General features: G+C 41.3%; 1 protein-coding gene across 1 annotated transcript in view; it reads right to left on the bottom strand.

The window, feature by feature from the left end:
• Nucleotides 1–2259: 2259 nt before the first annotated feature.
• LOC143301583 (DDB1- and CUL4-associated factor 17-like) overlaps nucleotides 2260–17675 on the bottom strand; it is a 34477-nt gene continuing 19061 nt past the window's right edge. Inside the window, exons 11-15 of the mRNA XM_076615967.1 lie at nucleotides 16454–16563; nucleotides 13807–13888; nucleotides 11042–11134; nucleotides 9149–9301; nucleotides 2260–7495 (exon numbers count right to left, since the gene is read on the bottom strand). Coding sequence (XP_076472082.1) covers nucleotides 7271–7495; nucleotides 9149–9301; nucleotides 11042–11134; nucleotides 13807–13888; nucleotides 16454–16563 — 663 coding nt within the window. The 3' untranslated portion in view covers nucleotides 2260–7270. The remainder of the gene's footprint in view (nucleotides 7496–9148; nucleotides 9302–11041; nucleotides 11135–13806; nucleotides 13889–16453; nucleotides 16564–17675) is intronic.

Genomic DNA, 17675 nt, shown 5'->3' on the forward strand with positions numbered 1-17675 from the left:
CCTGAGCGGAGTAGTACATTGCAGTGGACAGGAATTGGACCCCTGCCGACGTCTGTATCACTTGGTCGTGGTAGTAAATTAGGTAAAACATTTTTAGGAGGGGGGCTGGGGGTGGGGCAGGCGGGGGGGTGGTTCCCTTAGATGCTTTACCAAATATTTAAAGTAAATCCTTTCTTTGTGAAGGAATGAAGCAAAAGTGCAGTGTGCAGGGTAAAATTGAAAAAAACAACAAAAAATGATAGTCAGGTATTTGGTGCATTCATTTTCATCTTTGGGGGTTTGTGAATTCTGTTGTTTGAATCCCATGGTGTTTTAACTTTCTGTGCTTGTCAAGAGAAATTGAAATAGGAGGGTAGGGTTTGTTGCATGGGAAAAAAAAAAGGGGGGGAATTTTCTTCCTAAAAGAAAAAACCGGAATTGATGTGAAAGCTGGTTGGAGCAACATGCAGAAACCTACTTGCTTGGGAGTGGGGTATGGTGAAGATTATCGGTGGTTTCGATAATAAGGTTCTTATTATGGTTTCGATAAACTGGAAGGAACCTCCATGTGGTGGAAGGAACGGACGGAACCAAGGGAAGAAAGGGTTTTTTTTTTAACTTTGGAAATACAAGAAGGATTTTTAAAGTTTTGATACTCTATTATAGGATGGAATTCATCTACAGAAAAAAAAAACCACCAACAACTCCGAATCACAACTTTTACAACTTTTGTTTCTTGGGGGAGTTCCATTTCACCTGCCTAGTTCACTTTCCTGTCTTGAACAGTTCCTTTGAAAATGATCATTTGGAGAACAGAAAATGTCCGGCAATTGTTTTATGGATAGGTCTTGATACAAACAACCCTTCTGCCTCCTTCCAATTCAGTATGCCGGTCAGCTCTATAATAATCCTCAACAGCCTCCATTTTGTTTTGTTGGTATTGTTTAAGAAAATATTTTGAAGAAATCACATACAAAGACACGTGAATAGTAGCACACACACACACACCAAGGGAAGAAAGTTGCTGTTGTCAGTGGAGGCACTAAAGCCTTTGGCACTTTGGGAAGTTCATTATTTCGGTCATGTGTTTGATGCTAGTGCCTGGCAGACACTCGTCTCTAAGACCTGTATGTTTCTTCTGATGTCGCTTATATCCTCCCCAGTGTTTTTTTTTTTTTTTTGTTACTTGTAAAAGACAGACATGGAAAAGAGACCAATCTAAGTTTTCTCTCTCTCAGCATAAGACATGTTAAGAAAGAACTAAAGTTATTTTAAATAATCGGACACATGCAAGTACAGAATGTGGAACCTTTTTTTAATGATTTATTATATACAGTGATTTTGACACCACACTCGGTAATCATTCTTTCAAAGCTTGTCACCCAACTCGGAAATGATTGCACTCAGAATGAACAGTTGCCATTTTCAGGAAGGCATCAAAGCGTGCAGAATGTTCCATATACACTACACCGAAGATGCTTCAGAACCTCCACCCCCCCTCAAAAAACCCCTGGAAAACAAGAAAAACAAAGGATGGAAATTATTCTTTTTGCTTATAGTGCAGCCCACAGCACAGGGCCGTATCAGGACTGTCAAACCATACAAACGCTCAACCGTGTCAACACAAAACTGTCACATCTACAAAAAAAAAACACCCCCAAAAAACAGACAAATCCAGAAAACAGTTCATGACATAGTATCCTAACCATTTAGCTCCTTAATGGCAAATAAGACTAGGCCTTGCTGAGGATGCCAGCCATTCCGCTAAAGTTTATCATCCCCAGATTTAAAAAAAATCAAAAAAGGAAAGAAAAACAATACTTAATGCCAAACAAAAAAAAAAGGCCATAAAGGCAAATAACACTGCAGAATGGGCAGCTAGTGCTCATCCCAGTGTTGACATCTCACAACCTTGTCGCTAGAGCAAAACGGCACAGATAGTACATCACAGACTCTCCAAAAAGGGAAAAAAGTGTCTAGACTTGCTTGAAAACAAGAAAGAGGAATGGACTGGGAAGGCAGAAAATGGAGACAACAATGAATAAAGAAAAAAAAAGGGCAGAAAATAAGAGTGAGTGTCACGGTTAAGTATGTGTTGTTAAATAAGAGTGATAGAAAAGAGGAAATTTCCAGCACAGAATTTCCAGAAGGCGGGGATAGTATTTATACTGAAAGACCCTCGGCATCCCAACAGGGGAAGGATGGAAATAACATGGAGGCAAAAGACCGGTTTTGTTACTGAAATTTCAATCTCATGTTTATTCCTTTTCAGTTGTCCACTCATCTGCAAAGCTTTCATCAATAAGCAAACATTTCATACAAAAACAATGCATTTATATCTGATCTTGCTCATCTTCAAAACATCAATATGTATTCATCTTCAAGGGATGTATCAAGTGAACATTTCATAAAAAAAAAAACCTTTCAGCATTTATACCATACTCTTCAAAGCATTCATCAGTATGCACACATCTTCAAAGGATACATCAATAAGCAAACATTTCATAAAAAGAAAACGTGCATTTATACCATACTCAAAGCATTCATCAGAATGCATACATCTTCAAAGGATACATCAATAACAAAGGATATATCAGTAAGCAAACATTTCACACAACTCCTCCTCTTGTTATCATCTTGAAAGCATTCATTAATATGCAAAAAATTAATTAAATAATTATGCATTTAAAGACTTATATCCAACTCCTTTGTAAGTGCACATCAATATGCAAACATTTCGTACAGAAACACATTTATATTCTACTCATCTTCAATGCATAAATGAACAGGCAAACATTTCATACAAAAACTGATGCATTTATTTTGTACCCATTTTCAAAGCATGCATGAATAAGCAGCGGTCTTCAAAGCAAACATCAAGACGCAAATATTGTATACAAAAACTGATGAATTTATCAAACTCATCTTCAAAGCATATGCTTATTTGCAAACATTGCATACAAAAGACACACCACATTTTCGTCATAAAATATTGCAAGTCAAGATGATGTGATAAACCAAAGTCTCGTAAGACACATGCACTTAGTGCATATATAAGAACCCATAGCAACATCACGATTGTTCTGGCAAAATTCTGTTTAAAAAAATCTACTTTGTAAAACAAATACAGACAGTAGTAAAAAAAAAAAAAGAAGAAAATATATAAAAAGGTGGCAATGCCCTCTAAAGGGACAGTGGACTAAATTTCACACAGTGCAATCTGTTGTGACAAAACGTAATAATGCACACACACACACACACACAATCAATATATATATCCTAAGAAAGTCTTGTTAAGTTCCAATGACCTGAGAAAGTGAAAGTACACAGTAACACACAAAATCTGTCTAATACATTTACTCTATAAAACCACTCTTTCAACACGATAATTTTTTTTTTTTTTTTTTTTTTACAACGGTGTCTGGCACTGTTCACTTCTTCATGACTCTTACAACAAATCGTGCACCAAATATTTCTAGAAAATTATCACATTTTTGTCAACCACAAACGATACGCCAAACTCTCTAGACTATTCTTGATTCTAATATACAAATCCCAAAGTCAGACACACAACTCTTGTAACACAAAGAACTATGCCATTTTACAGTCAAAACTGAGCAAGGCACTGCACTGTCAATAAGTGGCTTAAATATCAAATGTAACATGGTCAAGGGCCTGGTTAATGTCATCCCTGAAACAAGTACAGGTTAGGATACAGTTATCAAAAGTGTACGCTACAGTCATGAAGCAAAGCCGTTAACCTGAAATGGACCACCGCAGTCATCCCCAGTCATGATCAGCATGTAAAAGAAAAAAAAAAAAAGTCCTAGATTCTGTGGCTTTCATGCCCTTTCATGGTGATCTTGGTTACTGTCTCCTCCACTTTCACGCTACTGCCTGAAGGGTTAAGTCCCGACACGCAGAGATGCCAACTTATGATTTTGCCGTATTCTGTTACGCTCAATTACAGTTTGTTCCGATGTTACGCAAACGTCTTCTTCTTCTTCTTCTGCGTTCACTTGTATGCACACGAGTGGGCTTTTACGTGTATGACCGTTTTTACCCCGCCATGTAGGCAGCCATACTCCGTTTTCGGGGGTGTGCATGCTGGGTATGTTCTTGTTTCCATAACCCACAGAACGCTGACATGGATTACAGGATCTTTAACGTGCGTATTTGATCTTCTGCTTGCATATACACACGAAGGGGGTTCAGGCACTAGCAGGTCTGCACATATGTTGACCTGGGAGATCATAAAAATCTCCACCCTTTACCCACCAGGCGCCGTCACCGTGATTCGAACCCGGGACCCTCAGATTGACAGTCCAACGCTTTAACCACTCGGCTATTGCGCCCGTCTACGCAAACGTCAAAACTGTTCTGACAAGCTAATTTTTGACTACATAGCATAGTCACATGCTTTCCTGTTGTAACATTACCCACATGCTCTAGACCTATCAATCATGACGTCAGATGAATCAGGACAAACATTTGCCCGAACAAGAGAGAACATGGTTAAATCTGGTTGTGTCTCAGTCAGACAGCGTCTGTGACTGGTGGATTAAGCTATGTATGTTTGCTAATGTTGCTCGGAGTCAAAGTGTTCCTACCAAATTCTGAATGTTCCTTCCAGATTTCCTGATTGTTCCAACAAACATTTGACAGGGGTTGGCATCTCTGAACATAGCATTAAGTATCAGCAGATTCATGTGGTGGCCACCCATTCAGTCGGGCTCTGTGACACAGCGATTATTGTCATCAGTTGTGGGCTTAGAAGGTGGTGTCCTACAAACTTCCATTCAGAACAGACACTGCTGAATACCATAAAGGTGACTAGGCAGCAGTGCAGGGTCTCCTCAAGTGTGCAGCCTCCTGGTGATCAAACTCTTGCTGCCACAGGTAACTCAAGTCAACTAGACAGTTCACCATGTGTGACTTAAGATGATATCAAGGGGTCGTCTCAAACAAACAGTTTTCCCTGCTGTCATAAAGCCACTATGTTCTAAAACAAGTGAATTGTGTGACAGTGTCGAGTCTAAAATACTTGGCACTGGCGTTTTTCAAACAGAAACTTGACGGCGAAATAGTAAACATTGATGGACTGCTGTGGACTGATAATAAAGTGACGCTGATTAATGTGATAGAAATCCTAGAAATTCCTGTGGACTGCTGGCACTGAGACTGTGGCAAGCAAACACTGGTGTGGCAGTTTGAGAAGCACTGGAGAAATGCCACTGATTGAGTGCAGATTATCGATAAGGTAGGGATAAAGAACTCTGAAGAAGAAGAGAGAAAAAAAAACAACCCCAACTACTGATAAGTAGCATAAACCCCGTGATACTATTTTTGGATATTACTGAATCAATGCACTATTGGTACGGTATACAATATCACACAGTGCCTTCCATCTCTTGTGCACAGTTATGTTTCATACTAAATTGACAATTATTCATTTGTATAATTCTGTCGGCACCAATACACAAAAGCTTCACTGCTAAAGATCAGCAGAAACAATGTCAAAATAACAGGACATAACACTGCTGACCACTTTGCCTAAAATAAAGTGACACTGATTAATGTGATAGAAATCAAGACAGAAACAGGTTTTGCATAAGCTGATGACTGTAGATCAATGATCAAGCTGTGAATGCCCTATTAGTTGAGGTGTTCATATCAAGAGTTCATTTTAATCACAGAGTTGCCTGCCTCATTTACCCTCATAGAATCAACAGCTCCTAACAGAAGATGATAGGAATGTTGGAAGCAATCAACAGGTGAAATGATGATGATGATGATGATGATATGGATACTTAACTCTCTCCATACGAACGGCGAAAGACACGACGTTAATAGCGTTTCACCCCAATTACCATCATCAAAATATTGCAAGCGGAACGCTCTTATACTGAAGAGGTGAATGTTGACAAAGAATACCACAATTCTGACGATGGAAGCTAAAGGTTGGGTCATTCAGACACCCACTGGACATCCGAGGGGTCTGTGTAGAGGAGAAGAGAGGACTGGCCGTATTGAGTGAGTTAAACAGCGCTTATCAGTCACAGACCAACCTCTAAGCACTTTACAAACACCGAGTCATTTGCACAACAGGCTGCCTATCTGGGTAGAACCATCTGACAGCTGTCCCTGGGCGCTCATCATTCGTTTCCTGTTGTTGTTCACTCAGATTTCTGACACGCACACACACACAAACTCAGACAGACATTTAACATTTTACCTGTATGACCAGTTTGTTTATTTACCCCGCCATGTAAGCAGCCATACTCCGTTTTCTGATCACTGGATCAGAAGTCCAACACCTATCAAACTATGGCACAATCCTTTCAACTTGTTAACAATAAAACAACCCCAGAACTAAAAAAAAACAAAAAACAAAATTCTCTGCTGAGTGATATGACATACAGATCCAGTTATAAACATGCAAAAAAAATAATGACTACCAAGAATTAGCATACCCCAGATCAGATAAAAAGAAAACAACTTTCAAAAAACACAAAAATTTCCTGTGCTCCAACAGTTCGGACAAGGACTGAAAAACAAGAAACAAGACAACACACACTATGGATAGCCCAGCACTGCAACGACACACTTTCCCCTTGGGACAGCAGCACGAATTTCCACACAGCCATGTGTTGTGACAAAAAGAAGTGCGATAACAGTTTTGACCCTTAAGTCTTCTGCAAGCAGAAGGTACATTCGAAATGAAAACCTTCTTCTGCGTTCACCCGTATGCACACGAGTGGGCTTTTACGTGTATGACTGTTTTTACCCCGCCATGTAGGCAGCCATACTCCGTTTTCGGGGGTGTGCATGCTGGGTTTGTTCTTGTTTCCATAACCCACCGAACGCTGACATGGGTTACAGGATCTTTAATGTGTGTATTTGATCTTCTGCTTGCATATACACACGAAGGGGGTTCAGGCACTAGCAGGTCAGCACATATGTTGACCTGGGAGATTGTAAAAATCTCCACCCTTTACCCACCAGGCGCCGTCACCGAGATTTGAACCTGGGACCCTGAGATTGACAGTCCAACGCTTTAACCACTCGGCTATTGCGCCCGTCGAAATGAAAACCAAAAGATACAATTAAAACGAAAACATACACACACACACACGCGAAGAGATCAGAAAAACCACCACCATTCCCCCACCATGTAGTGCCATAACCGGAAATCAAACTCCGCATACGCAAGTGGAAGAAACCAGCCCATCACTCACTACTGACTCACTCACTGAGTAAGACTTCAGTCCCATCTACGCCGCAAAAACCATCAATCACTGTCAGAGTCAGTGGATACCCATCCCCGTCGTCGTCGTCGTCGTCCTGGCAAATTGTGATTGGACAAAATACCTTCCGGCGGCTTTTGAGTCTTTCCGAACTCGTCAGGGGCAGCGTTTTCAAACAGTCGGTAGACCTGGACACGGAAATGGTTGTTCTTTAACTTGATCACATGGACGATAGTGTCCCTGTCCAGTGCCATTCGGCTCTCCTTGAACTGCAACACAGAGAGGGGGGGGCGGTGTTAGAAGAATGGTTTACATGCAGTGCTCCCCGCGGGTCTGGCTTCCATTCCCTCGTCTTGCCCTTTCTCCCAACTTTGACAGGAAAATCTCAGTCTAGTCATGCGAATATAATAAGTATCAGTATCAGTATCAGTAGCTCCAGGAGCCAGGAGGCGTCACTGCGTTCGGACAAATCCATATTCGCCACACCACATCTGCCAAGCAGATGCCTGACCAGCAGCGTAACCCAACGCGCTTAGTCAGGCCTTGAGAAAAAAAAAAGAAGGAAAAAAAGATAATAATAAATAAATAAACAAATAAAATAAAATAAATTATTAAAAAAACACCAAAAAACAACAACCCAGAAATAAGTAAATAAAAATAATAGATAAATACATAAAAAAAGAACTACTACTACTAATGGTAATATTTATACAGTGCAAAAACTTGATGAAGTTAACTATAAGCGTACCAAAAAAAAAGAAAAAAGAAGAAGAATAACAAAATAAAATAAATAAATAAAAAAGACAACAGTGATGATAAATAAGCAGATAAATGTAAAACATATAATAATAGCAATAACACTGATAATAACTGGTAGTACTCATGTGAAGCAAACTCCCCGTAATCATAACAGGCTCTAAGCACCTCACATGAAACAATACATATACAACAGTGCATAATAATAAATCCGTGGAGTGATGGCCTAGTGGAAACGCGTCCGCCTAGGAAGCGAGAGAATCTGAGCGCGCTGGTTCGAATAACACCGGCAGTCAATTTTCTCCCCCCCCCCCCCCCCCCCTCTCCCCACTAGACCTTGAGTGGTGGTCTGGATGCTAGTCATTTGGATGAGACGATAAACCGAGGTACCATGTGCAGCATGCACTTTGTGCTCGTAAAAGAACCCATGGTAACAAAAATTGTCCCTGGCAAAATTCTGTAGAAAATAGAAAAATCCACTTCTATAGGAAAAACAAACAAAACTGCACGCAGGAAAAAAAAAGTGTAGTGATGCACTCTCCCTGGGGAGTGCAGCCCGAATTTCACACTGAGATATCTGTTGTGACGAAAAAAAAAGAAAAAAAAGAAGTGAAATACAATACAACATACCTCTACACACGAAAAAACAACACATACATGTGTAGTAATACACTAAGTCGATACTGCAAATTTCCAGATATCAACAGTTACTCACACACACACACACACACACACACACATACACAAACACAACAAGCTGTTGAGAACAAAGAAGAAAAACCAAACAAAACAAGTTATAAAAAATAGAAGGAAAAGAAAAAGTGAAGGAACAAGACAAATTTCCAATGAAGATGGGAGAGACAGAGAAAGAGGGAGAGAGAGAGAGAGAGAGAGAGAAAGAGAGAGGATTGTTCCCATACCGACACACACACACAAGTATATATACATATCTATATATCTCTCTCTCTATATATATACATATTCATGCCCCGCTCCCCCCCACATCTTGTCCCCAAATAAAATGTGACTGACTCAAAGAAACACCAAACAAAGCAGACAACCCCCACCGCCCCCCCCCTCCCCCCAAAAAAAGAAGAAAAAAAAAGAAGAAACAAACCCCAACCAAACCAAAAGCACCCTCTCTCAACACAGCGGTAGACACTCACATAGTCCGGTGGCATGTCCAGGGTGATGAATTTCAGCTGCTCACCGGTGGTGTTGTGGTATAGCCCCATCCTGGCAGTGGCGTCGAATGTATCGCCCAGAAACGACACCGTCATCAGGTCCAGTTCGTCCTCGTAACACACATCCTGGATGAACTGAAAGCCCCCCACACACACGTTCGATTTGATTTGATTCGATTTGATATGGATACTTATACAGCGCCTATCCTCGGTCGGAGACCAAGCTCTAAGTGTTTTACGAACTTGGGGTCATTTGCACCACACCCTGCCTACCTGGGTAGAGCTGACTGACGGCTGCCACTGGGTGCTCATCATTTGACAGCCAGATGCAGTCCGTGTTCAAAGTCTGTGCTCACCCACATGCGCGCTGGTCTTGCCAAGGTTTCTTCACAGGTGACGGAAATCGAGCGAACTTTCGCAAAATGGCTTCGGTACTGCATGGCCAGTTCCGGCTTTTCACCAAGAGGTTTCTGTAATATTCAGCAGCATTTCACTAAGTCTGATGGAAGAGTCTTCAGCAATGGTCGGAGAGCCATCTTCTTCTTCTTCCTCGTTCGCCCCCCGTTAGATGAGCAGCCCGGTGTCCTCGATGAAGGCTGCTGTCTATCACAGCTCCTCCAGGGTGCCGTACAGTTTGGCTTCCACTGCTGTCGGTGTTGGCCAGTACTTCCTCCAGGATGCTGCATGCGTCCTACAGTCTTGAAGGATGTGGTCGGTTGTCACTGGTCCTCACCACAAGGGCACTGTCCACTCTGTCCAATGCCAAATTTTGTGCGCATGTGGTGGAGCAGGCGGGTGTGTCCAGTCCGCAGGCAGAAGATCTTGACCTGTTCCCGTCGTTCCAGCAAATGGTATCTGTCTTCTGGGTTATATTTGGGGTGCTGGAGGCGCCACTTTATTCCTCGCTGTGCCTTGATGATTGGGAGAACCATCTAAGGGTACACTTGTAATTACTAGATACTTTGGAACGTGGCAACAGCCTTGAGATGGCCTTAGTGGTTGGCCAGGGCTGGAGTGACTGGAATGGGAGTAATGTCACTGAAACGGTGCAGATAGCAGAAAAAAAAAAAAAGAAAAAAAAAAGAGTATGCTTTGTATGTCCCCTGTGTGCACTGAAACGTTACATACATTCATCTTTCACAAAGACCATACAAACAAAAAGAGTGATGTCATAAACTAGAAAAAAGCCCTTTTGTACAATCACTCAAATACACATTAACAAGTAATATTTCATTAACAATACAAACAAATCCCCCCCCCCACCCCCTATCAACAGACAAAATTTTACTAAAAAGAACTGTACACAGAAGACACAACAGATTTCGAGTTTTAGCACTATAATCAAATGGAATTAAGGCAGGTTGTATAATATCTAGATAAACATTTTATGTGATGCTTTCAAAAAAAAAAAAAAGGGCACACAGTTAAATAGTGAAATTCTCAGAGATGTCATTTGAGAAGCATTTATCATAAGATTCTTTCACCTCTTGGGTAAATTTTAAAAAATGCTGTCTAATAACAGGCAAAGGATTACTTGTTGTTCTAAACTTTTACTAACTCAGTTACACAATCATGTGGTAACACTGGGCATCCGATTCACATGTCTACGTCAGCATCAAAAGGAGTGTCTGAGATCATCAAACCCAGGTACATAAGGTCAAGGACAGATTGTCAAACCCAGGTACACAAGGACAAGGACAGATCATCAAACAGAAGTATACAAGGTCAAGGACAGATCATCAAATCCAGGTACACAATGTCAAGGACACATCGTCAAACCCAGGCACACAAGGTCAAGGACAGATCCTCAAACCCAGGTACACAAGGTCAAGGGCAACATTCACAACAAAGACTGTCAGAGGACGCTGGACTCACCACGTAGTCCTTGTACATCACAAAATCATGAAACCGACGCTTCACCCTCCGGCCCGAAGACGTCAGGTCGGGGAGAATTTGCGTTGACCATTGCTAGTAAAGTGGGACGAAACAGAGACAGATGAATTAGCTACATCATTGAAAGAAAAAAAAAAACAAGAGAGGCAAGGCCTTCAAGACTCACTTGTGATACACTTTTTAAAAATCCCAAGCTTTTTATGTATTGAGTATAATTTCAAAATGTAATGTTTAAGATGAGAAAGATTAGTTTAAAGCAAATTAAGTCCCCTAGCATTAATTACAGAGTAATTTCCCTTCTTTACTATCTGCACCAAAACGTTTGCAAATAAATAAAACTTCCATGGCAAAAGAAGTTCCTGTTTGAACAAAAAATGATAATAATGACTGCTCTTGTTGTTGGATCAGAATATCAGATCAAAGTGCCAAGTTTAGAGAATACAAACAATATAAATATAACAGTAAATGCAGTTTGCATATAATTAGGCTTCATTATTTATTTTTTTGTACCCATCCCAGAGGTGCAATATTGTTTTAAACAAGATGACTGGAAAGAACTGAATTTTTCCTAATTTATATGCCTAATTTGGTGTCAACTGACAAAGTATTTGCAGAGAAAATGTCAATGTTAAAGTTTACCACGGACACACAGACACACACACAGACAACCGAACACCTAGTTAAAACATAGACTTACTTTGTTTACACAAGTGAGTCAAAAACAACAACATGAAAAACAAACTCTACACGAGAAATAAATATAAAGATTGAACATGCTCTCTTTGGTATAAAAATGACAACAGTTACTTTCGTTTTCTCCACATAGGCGGATAGTAGTTTGCACAGGACAGGAATGTCAGACCCCTGCCGGAGTCTGCACTAGTTGGGTCACGGTTAAGTATGTATAATTAAAATAAATGTTACATAATTTTTTTTTTAAACTCTGGAGAAGAAATGCACATAGAGAATAAATGTGTTTTTTTTGGCATGAAAATAAATATCAAAGAAAGAAAAATCTGTATAAGAAATGAACATATAGAATGAATGATTCTCTTTGGTATGAAAAGAAATATTACCAAAAAAACCAACAACAAACAAACAAAACAAAAAACCCTATGGAGAAGAAGTGTACATACCAAACAAACATGATCGCTTTGGTGTAAGAATAAATACTATATCTACAAAAAAAAAAAAAAAAACCATCTGTGTAGAGGACTGTCGTTGAAGGGACATAGCGGCAGTCTCCACTCTAAGAGGGACACTCGCTCAGTCCGGCAACGTGAATGCGACTACTGTCGTCAGCAGAGGCTACACACATTAAATCAGAACAGGCACCACTGGAGCGACTCAGCAGCAGTGCAGGGTCTCCTTTGGTGTGTGGCCTCCTGGCGACCTAACACTGATAGATCCCTGTGGACTGGCTGTGTGGGGGAGGACTTGGAATGAGCTGTGTGGGAGTGCTGCAAAGAACAGAACCATCTCACTTCAGCCCTTGTTGCCCTGAGTGCCAGAGTGGAGAAAGTGGTGATACAATGGGTTCCAGCACACTGTGGCATCAGAGGCAACGAAAAAGCAGACATTCTGGCAAAAGACGGTGCACAGAAGGAGCAGGCCAACAAACTGGTGTCATATGATGAAATCAAGACAACCATCAAGGCACAGCAAGGAATAAAGTGGCGCCTCCAGCACCCAAAATATAACCCAGAAGACAGATACCATTTGCTGGAACGACGGGAACAGGTCAAGATCTTCTGCCTGAGGACTGGACACAACCGCCTGCTCCACCACATGCGCACAAAATTTGGCACTGGACAGAGTGGAGAGTGCCCTTGTGGTGAGGACCAGTGACAACCGACCACATCCTTCAAGATTGTAGGACGCATGCAGCATCCTGGAGGAAGTACTGGCCAACACCGACAGCAGTGGAAGCCAAACTGTACGGCACCCTGGAGGAGCTGCGACGGACGGCAGCCTTCATCGAGGACACCGGGCTGCTCATCTAACGGGAGGCGAACGAGGAAGAAGAAGAAACTGTGTGGGAGTAATGCTACTAAAATGATGCAGATTATGGGGCAGAAAAAAGAAGGGAGTAATGCTACTAACATGATGCAGATTATGGGGCAGAAAAAAGGGAGTAATGCTACTAAAGTAATGCAGATTATGGGGCAGAAAAAAAGGGAGTAATGCTACTAAAATAATGCCGATTATGGGGCAGAAAAAAGGGAGTAATGCTACTAAAATAATGCCGATTATGGGGCAGAAAAAAAGGGAGTAATGCTACTAAAATAATGCCGATTATGGGGCAGAAAAAAAGGGAGTAATGCTACTAAAATAATGCAGATTATGGGGCAGAAAAAAGGGAGTAATGCTACTAAAATGATGCAGATTATGGGGCAGAAAAAAAGGGAGTAATGCTACTAAAATGATGCAGATTATGGGGCAGAAAAAAAGGGAGTAATGCTACTAAAATGATGCAGATTATGGGGCAGAAAAAAAGGAGTAATGCTACTAAAATGATGCAGATTATGGGGCAGAAAAAAAGGGAGTAATGCTACTAAAATGATGCAGATTATGGGGCAGAAAAAAGGGAGTAATGCTACTAAAATGATGCAGATTATGGGGCAGAAAAAAGGGAGTAATGCTACTAAAATAATGCAGATTATGGGGCAGAAAAAAAGGGAGTAATGCTACTAAAATGATGCAGATTATGGGGCAGAAAAAATAAAAAAAGAAAGAAATATACATACATGGTGAATCTGATCTCTCCCAGTGATGGTGAAGTCGTGAGTCAGGACACTTTTGCCGTCTTTCTCATGGAAACTCAGGAACCTGCAAGACCAAATCCAAAACGTATACAAAGAAATAATGTTAATGAAAGGAAATTTTCTTCCTAATACTCTGGCAGGGGTCTGACATTCCTGTCCTGTGCAAACTACTACCCGCCTATGCGGAGAAAACAAAAGTAGCAACGGCCGATAACCTCCCTAAGTAGGTTGGTGGTGGTGTGTCCACCGAGATCGATGATGACCATCGTTGTCATCCAGCTGGGGAATGGGGGGAGGGTGGTGGTGGGGTGGGGGGGAGGATGCTCATGAATCTATCTGTGAATGCGCAGATGGCTGAATAGTCCAATCTGCGCACGAAATGTTCGCTGACAGTTGGGGCAGACAAAGACAGGCATACCCTTGTCAGGGAGCTTGTTTGCCCGTGACTTTCTGGCCTGCCTCTTCTGAACAGCTGCAGCAGTCCTGTTGGCCTCGCACAACTTGGCGCCTTTGTGCACAGCAGCACGCCATTTGTCACGGTCCACTGCAGATTCCTCCCAGGAGTCAGGGATGATATCAAACGCTTTCAGAGAGACTTTCAGAGTATCTCTGAAGCGCTTCTTCTGACCTCCATGTGATCTCTTCCCTTGTTGCAGCTCGCCATAGAAGAGCCTTTTGGGCAGCCGATGGTCTGGCATGCGCGCCACGTGTCCAGCCCAGCGAAGCTGGGACTGCATCAGGATGGTGAAGATACTGGGAAGGGTGGCTTTTGCGAGCACCTCTGTGTCTGGGGTCCTGTCTTGCCACTTGATGTTCAGTAGCTTCCTGAGGCATGTTGTGTGGAAGTGGTTCAGCTTCTTGGCATGTCGTTGGTACACTGTCCAAGTTTCGCAGGTGTACAGTAGTGTGGGGAGAACTACTGCTCTGTAGACCTTTAGCTTGGTCTCAAGACTAATGCCTCTTCTGTTCCAGACATTTGCATTGAGTCTACCAAAAGTTGCGCTTGCTCTTGCAATCCTGACGTTCACTTCATCGTCGATGGTCGCATTTCGTGACAGTGTGCTGCCAAGGTATGTGAACCGCTCCACCGCACTGAGTCTCTGACCGTTGCTACACACACATGATACACACAGATACGATGTTAAAACCGACACACATGACACACGTAGATACGAAGTTAAAACCTACACACACAAGATGCACACAGATACGAAGTTAAAACCTACACACACAAGATGCACATAGATACGAAGTTAAAACCTACACACACAAGATGCACATAGATACGAAGTTAAAACCTACACACACATGATACACATAGATACGAAGTTAAAACCTACACACACATGATACACATAGATAAGAAATTAAAACCTACACACACATGATACACATAGATATGAAGTTAAAACCTACACACACATGATACACATAGATAAGAAATTAAAACCTACACACACATGATACACATAGATATGAAGTTAAAACCGACACACACATGATACACATAGAAATTAAAACCTACACACACATGATACACATAGATAAGAAATTAAAACCTACACACACATGATACACATAGATATGAAGTTAAAACCGACACACACATGATACACATAGATATGAAGTTAAAACCGACACACACATGATACACATAGAAATTAAAACCTACACACACATGATACATATACGAAGTTAAAACCTACACACACACATGACACACGCAGATACAAAGGTAAAACCTACACACACATGATACACATAGATACGAAGTTAAAACCGACACACACATGATACACATAGATACGAAGTTAAAACCTACTCACACACATGACACGCAGATACAAAGGTAAAACCTACACACACATGATACACATAGATACGAAGTTAAAACCGACACACACATGATACAAGTAGATACTAAGAAAAGGATTGTCCCTGGCAAAATCCTGTAGAAACCCGAGGTAGAACGCCCTTACGATTGCGATTGTGCCATAATTTTAGCTCGATCGGCCAAACGAGCTAAGTAAGTTTGTGACCTGATACAAGTCTTCATCAGATACAAAACATCAGTGTCAAAGAATCGACAGACAGACAGAAATAAGAAAAGACTTAGCCGTATGAAGAGCACAGGATCAGGAGTCAAGATGGCTGCCGGAAAAAGAGGAAGCTAGTCAGGGATACACAGGGGAGGTAACCTACTTCCGGAGGTTATCGGCCGTAGCTACTTTCGTTTTCTCCGCATAGGCGGGTAGTAGTTTGCACAGGACAGGAATCGGACTCCTTGCCGGAGTCTGCACTAGTGGGTCACGGTAAAGTATGTGTAGTGAAATCCACTTTGAACGGAAAACAGATCCACCTGCAGGCAGGAAAGAGACAAAGGGCTTCACTCTCACTGCCACAACACGCTCTCCCTGGGGAGAACAGCCCAGATTTACACAGAGAAATCTGTTGTGCTCAAAGAGAAATACATTACAACAGCAAGTTTACAAAGGAGGGAGAGAGAGAGAGAGAAAAAAGGGGACAATACTTTAACTCTAAAAAGAGAGAGAGAGAGAGAGAGAGAGAAAAAAGGATGTACAACAATAACAGGTGAGTCCCAGCAGATCACCTCAACATATCATCATACCTGGCTTCATTGCGACAGATGTGAATGACGCGGTTGGTGTCGTCTGTATGAAATATTGCTCTATCCCTCTCGATGCCGGATGTGGACGTTTGTAACACGCCGTTCTCCACCTTCAAAACAGCCACACACACACACAAAATTATCCCTGAGCATATCATCCATAAATGTGAACAGTTACAAAACATATCTACCTATTTCATTTACAAAATCTGCAGATCCACCTGCTTCCATTAGAACCGTTTTATATGAGAATCATCGTGTGTTTGAAATAGTTCAGAGTTTAATTAGGAGCCCCACTGGCACTTTGTTGTAACTTTACTGCTTGACTAGTTCCTTTGTTTTATTTTGTTATATTCTTTTCTTCTTCTTCTGTGTTCACTCGTATGCACACGAGTGGGCTTTTACGTGTATGACCGTTTTTACCCTGCCATGTAGGCAGCCATACTCCGTTTTTGGGAGTGTGCATGCTGGGTATGTTTTTGTTTCCATAACCCACCGAACTCTGACATGGATTACAGGATCTTTAACGTGCGTATTTGATCTTCTGCTTGCATATACACATGAAGGGGATTCAGGCACTAGCAGGTCTGCACATATGTTGACCTGGGAGATCGTAAAAATCTTCACCCTTTAACCACCAGGCGCCGTCACCGTGATTCGAACCTGGGACCCTCAGATTGACAGTCCAACGCTTTAACCACTCGGCTATTGCGCACGTCGTTATATTCTTTTCAATTCAATTCAATTCAAAATACTTTATTATCTGCTTCAACCAAAAACAGAAAATTTTCTATAGGCTCATTTAAAATAAAATGCCCGTCAGCAAGAAAACAAAAAAAAACAACAAAAAAACAACTGACACACCCTTCACTTATCACCATGCACACATCAATTATTATGTAAAAAGAAAAACATGTGGGTAAAATACTATTACATTACGATTCAGAGTGTAACAACTGTGTGTGTGTTGCGTGTGTGTCCGTGCGTGTGCATGCATCGTTTTGTGTCATAACAATAAACAAATCACAGGCAATGGAATAAAAACATTATTTGAGCGAATCATTTATCATAACAATAAACAAATCACAGGCAATGGAATAAAAATATTATTTGAGCGAATCATTTATCATAACAATAAACAAATCACAGGCAATGGAATAAAAACATTATTTGAGCGAATCATTTATCATAACAATAAACAAATCACAGGCAATGGAATAAA

This window comes from Babylonia areolata, chromosome 27, assembly GCF_041734735.1.
Source record: "Babylonia areolata isolate BAREFJ2019XMU chromosome 27, ASM4173473v1, whole genome shotgun sequence".
Lineage (NCBI taxonomy): Eukaryota > Metazoa > Mollusca > Gastropoda > Neogastropoda > Buccinidae > Babylonia > Babylonia areolata.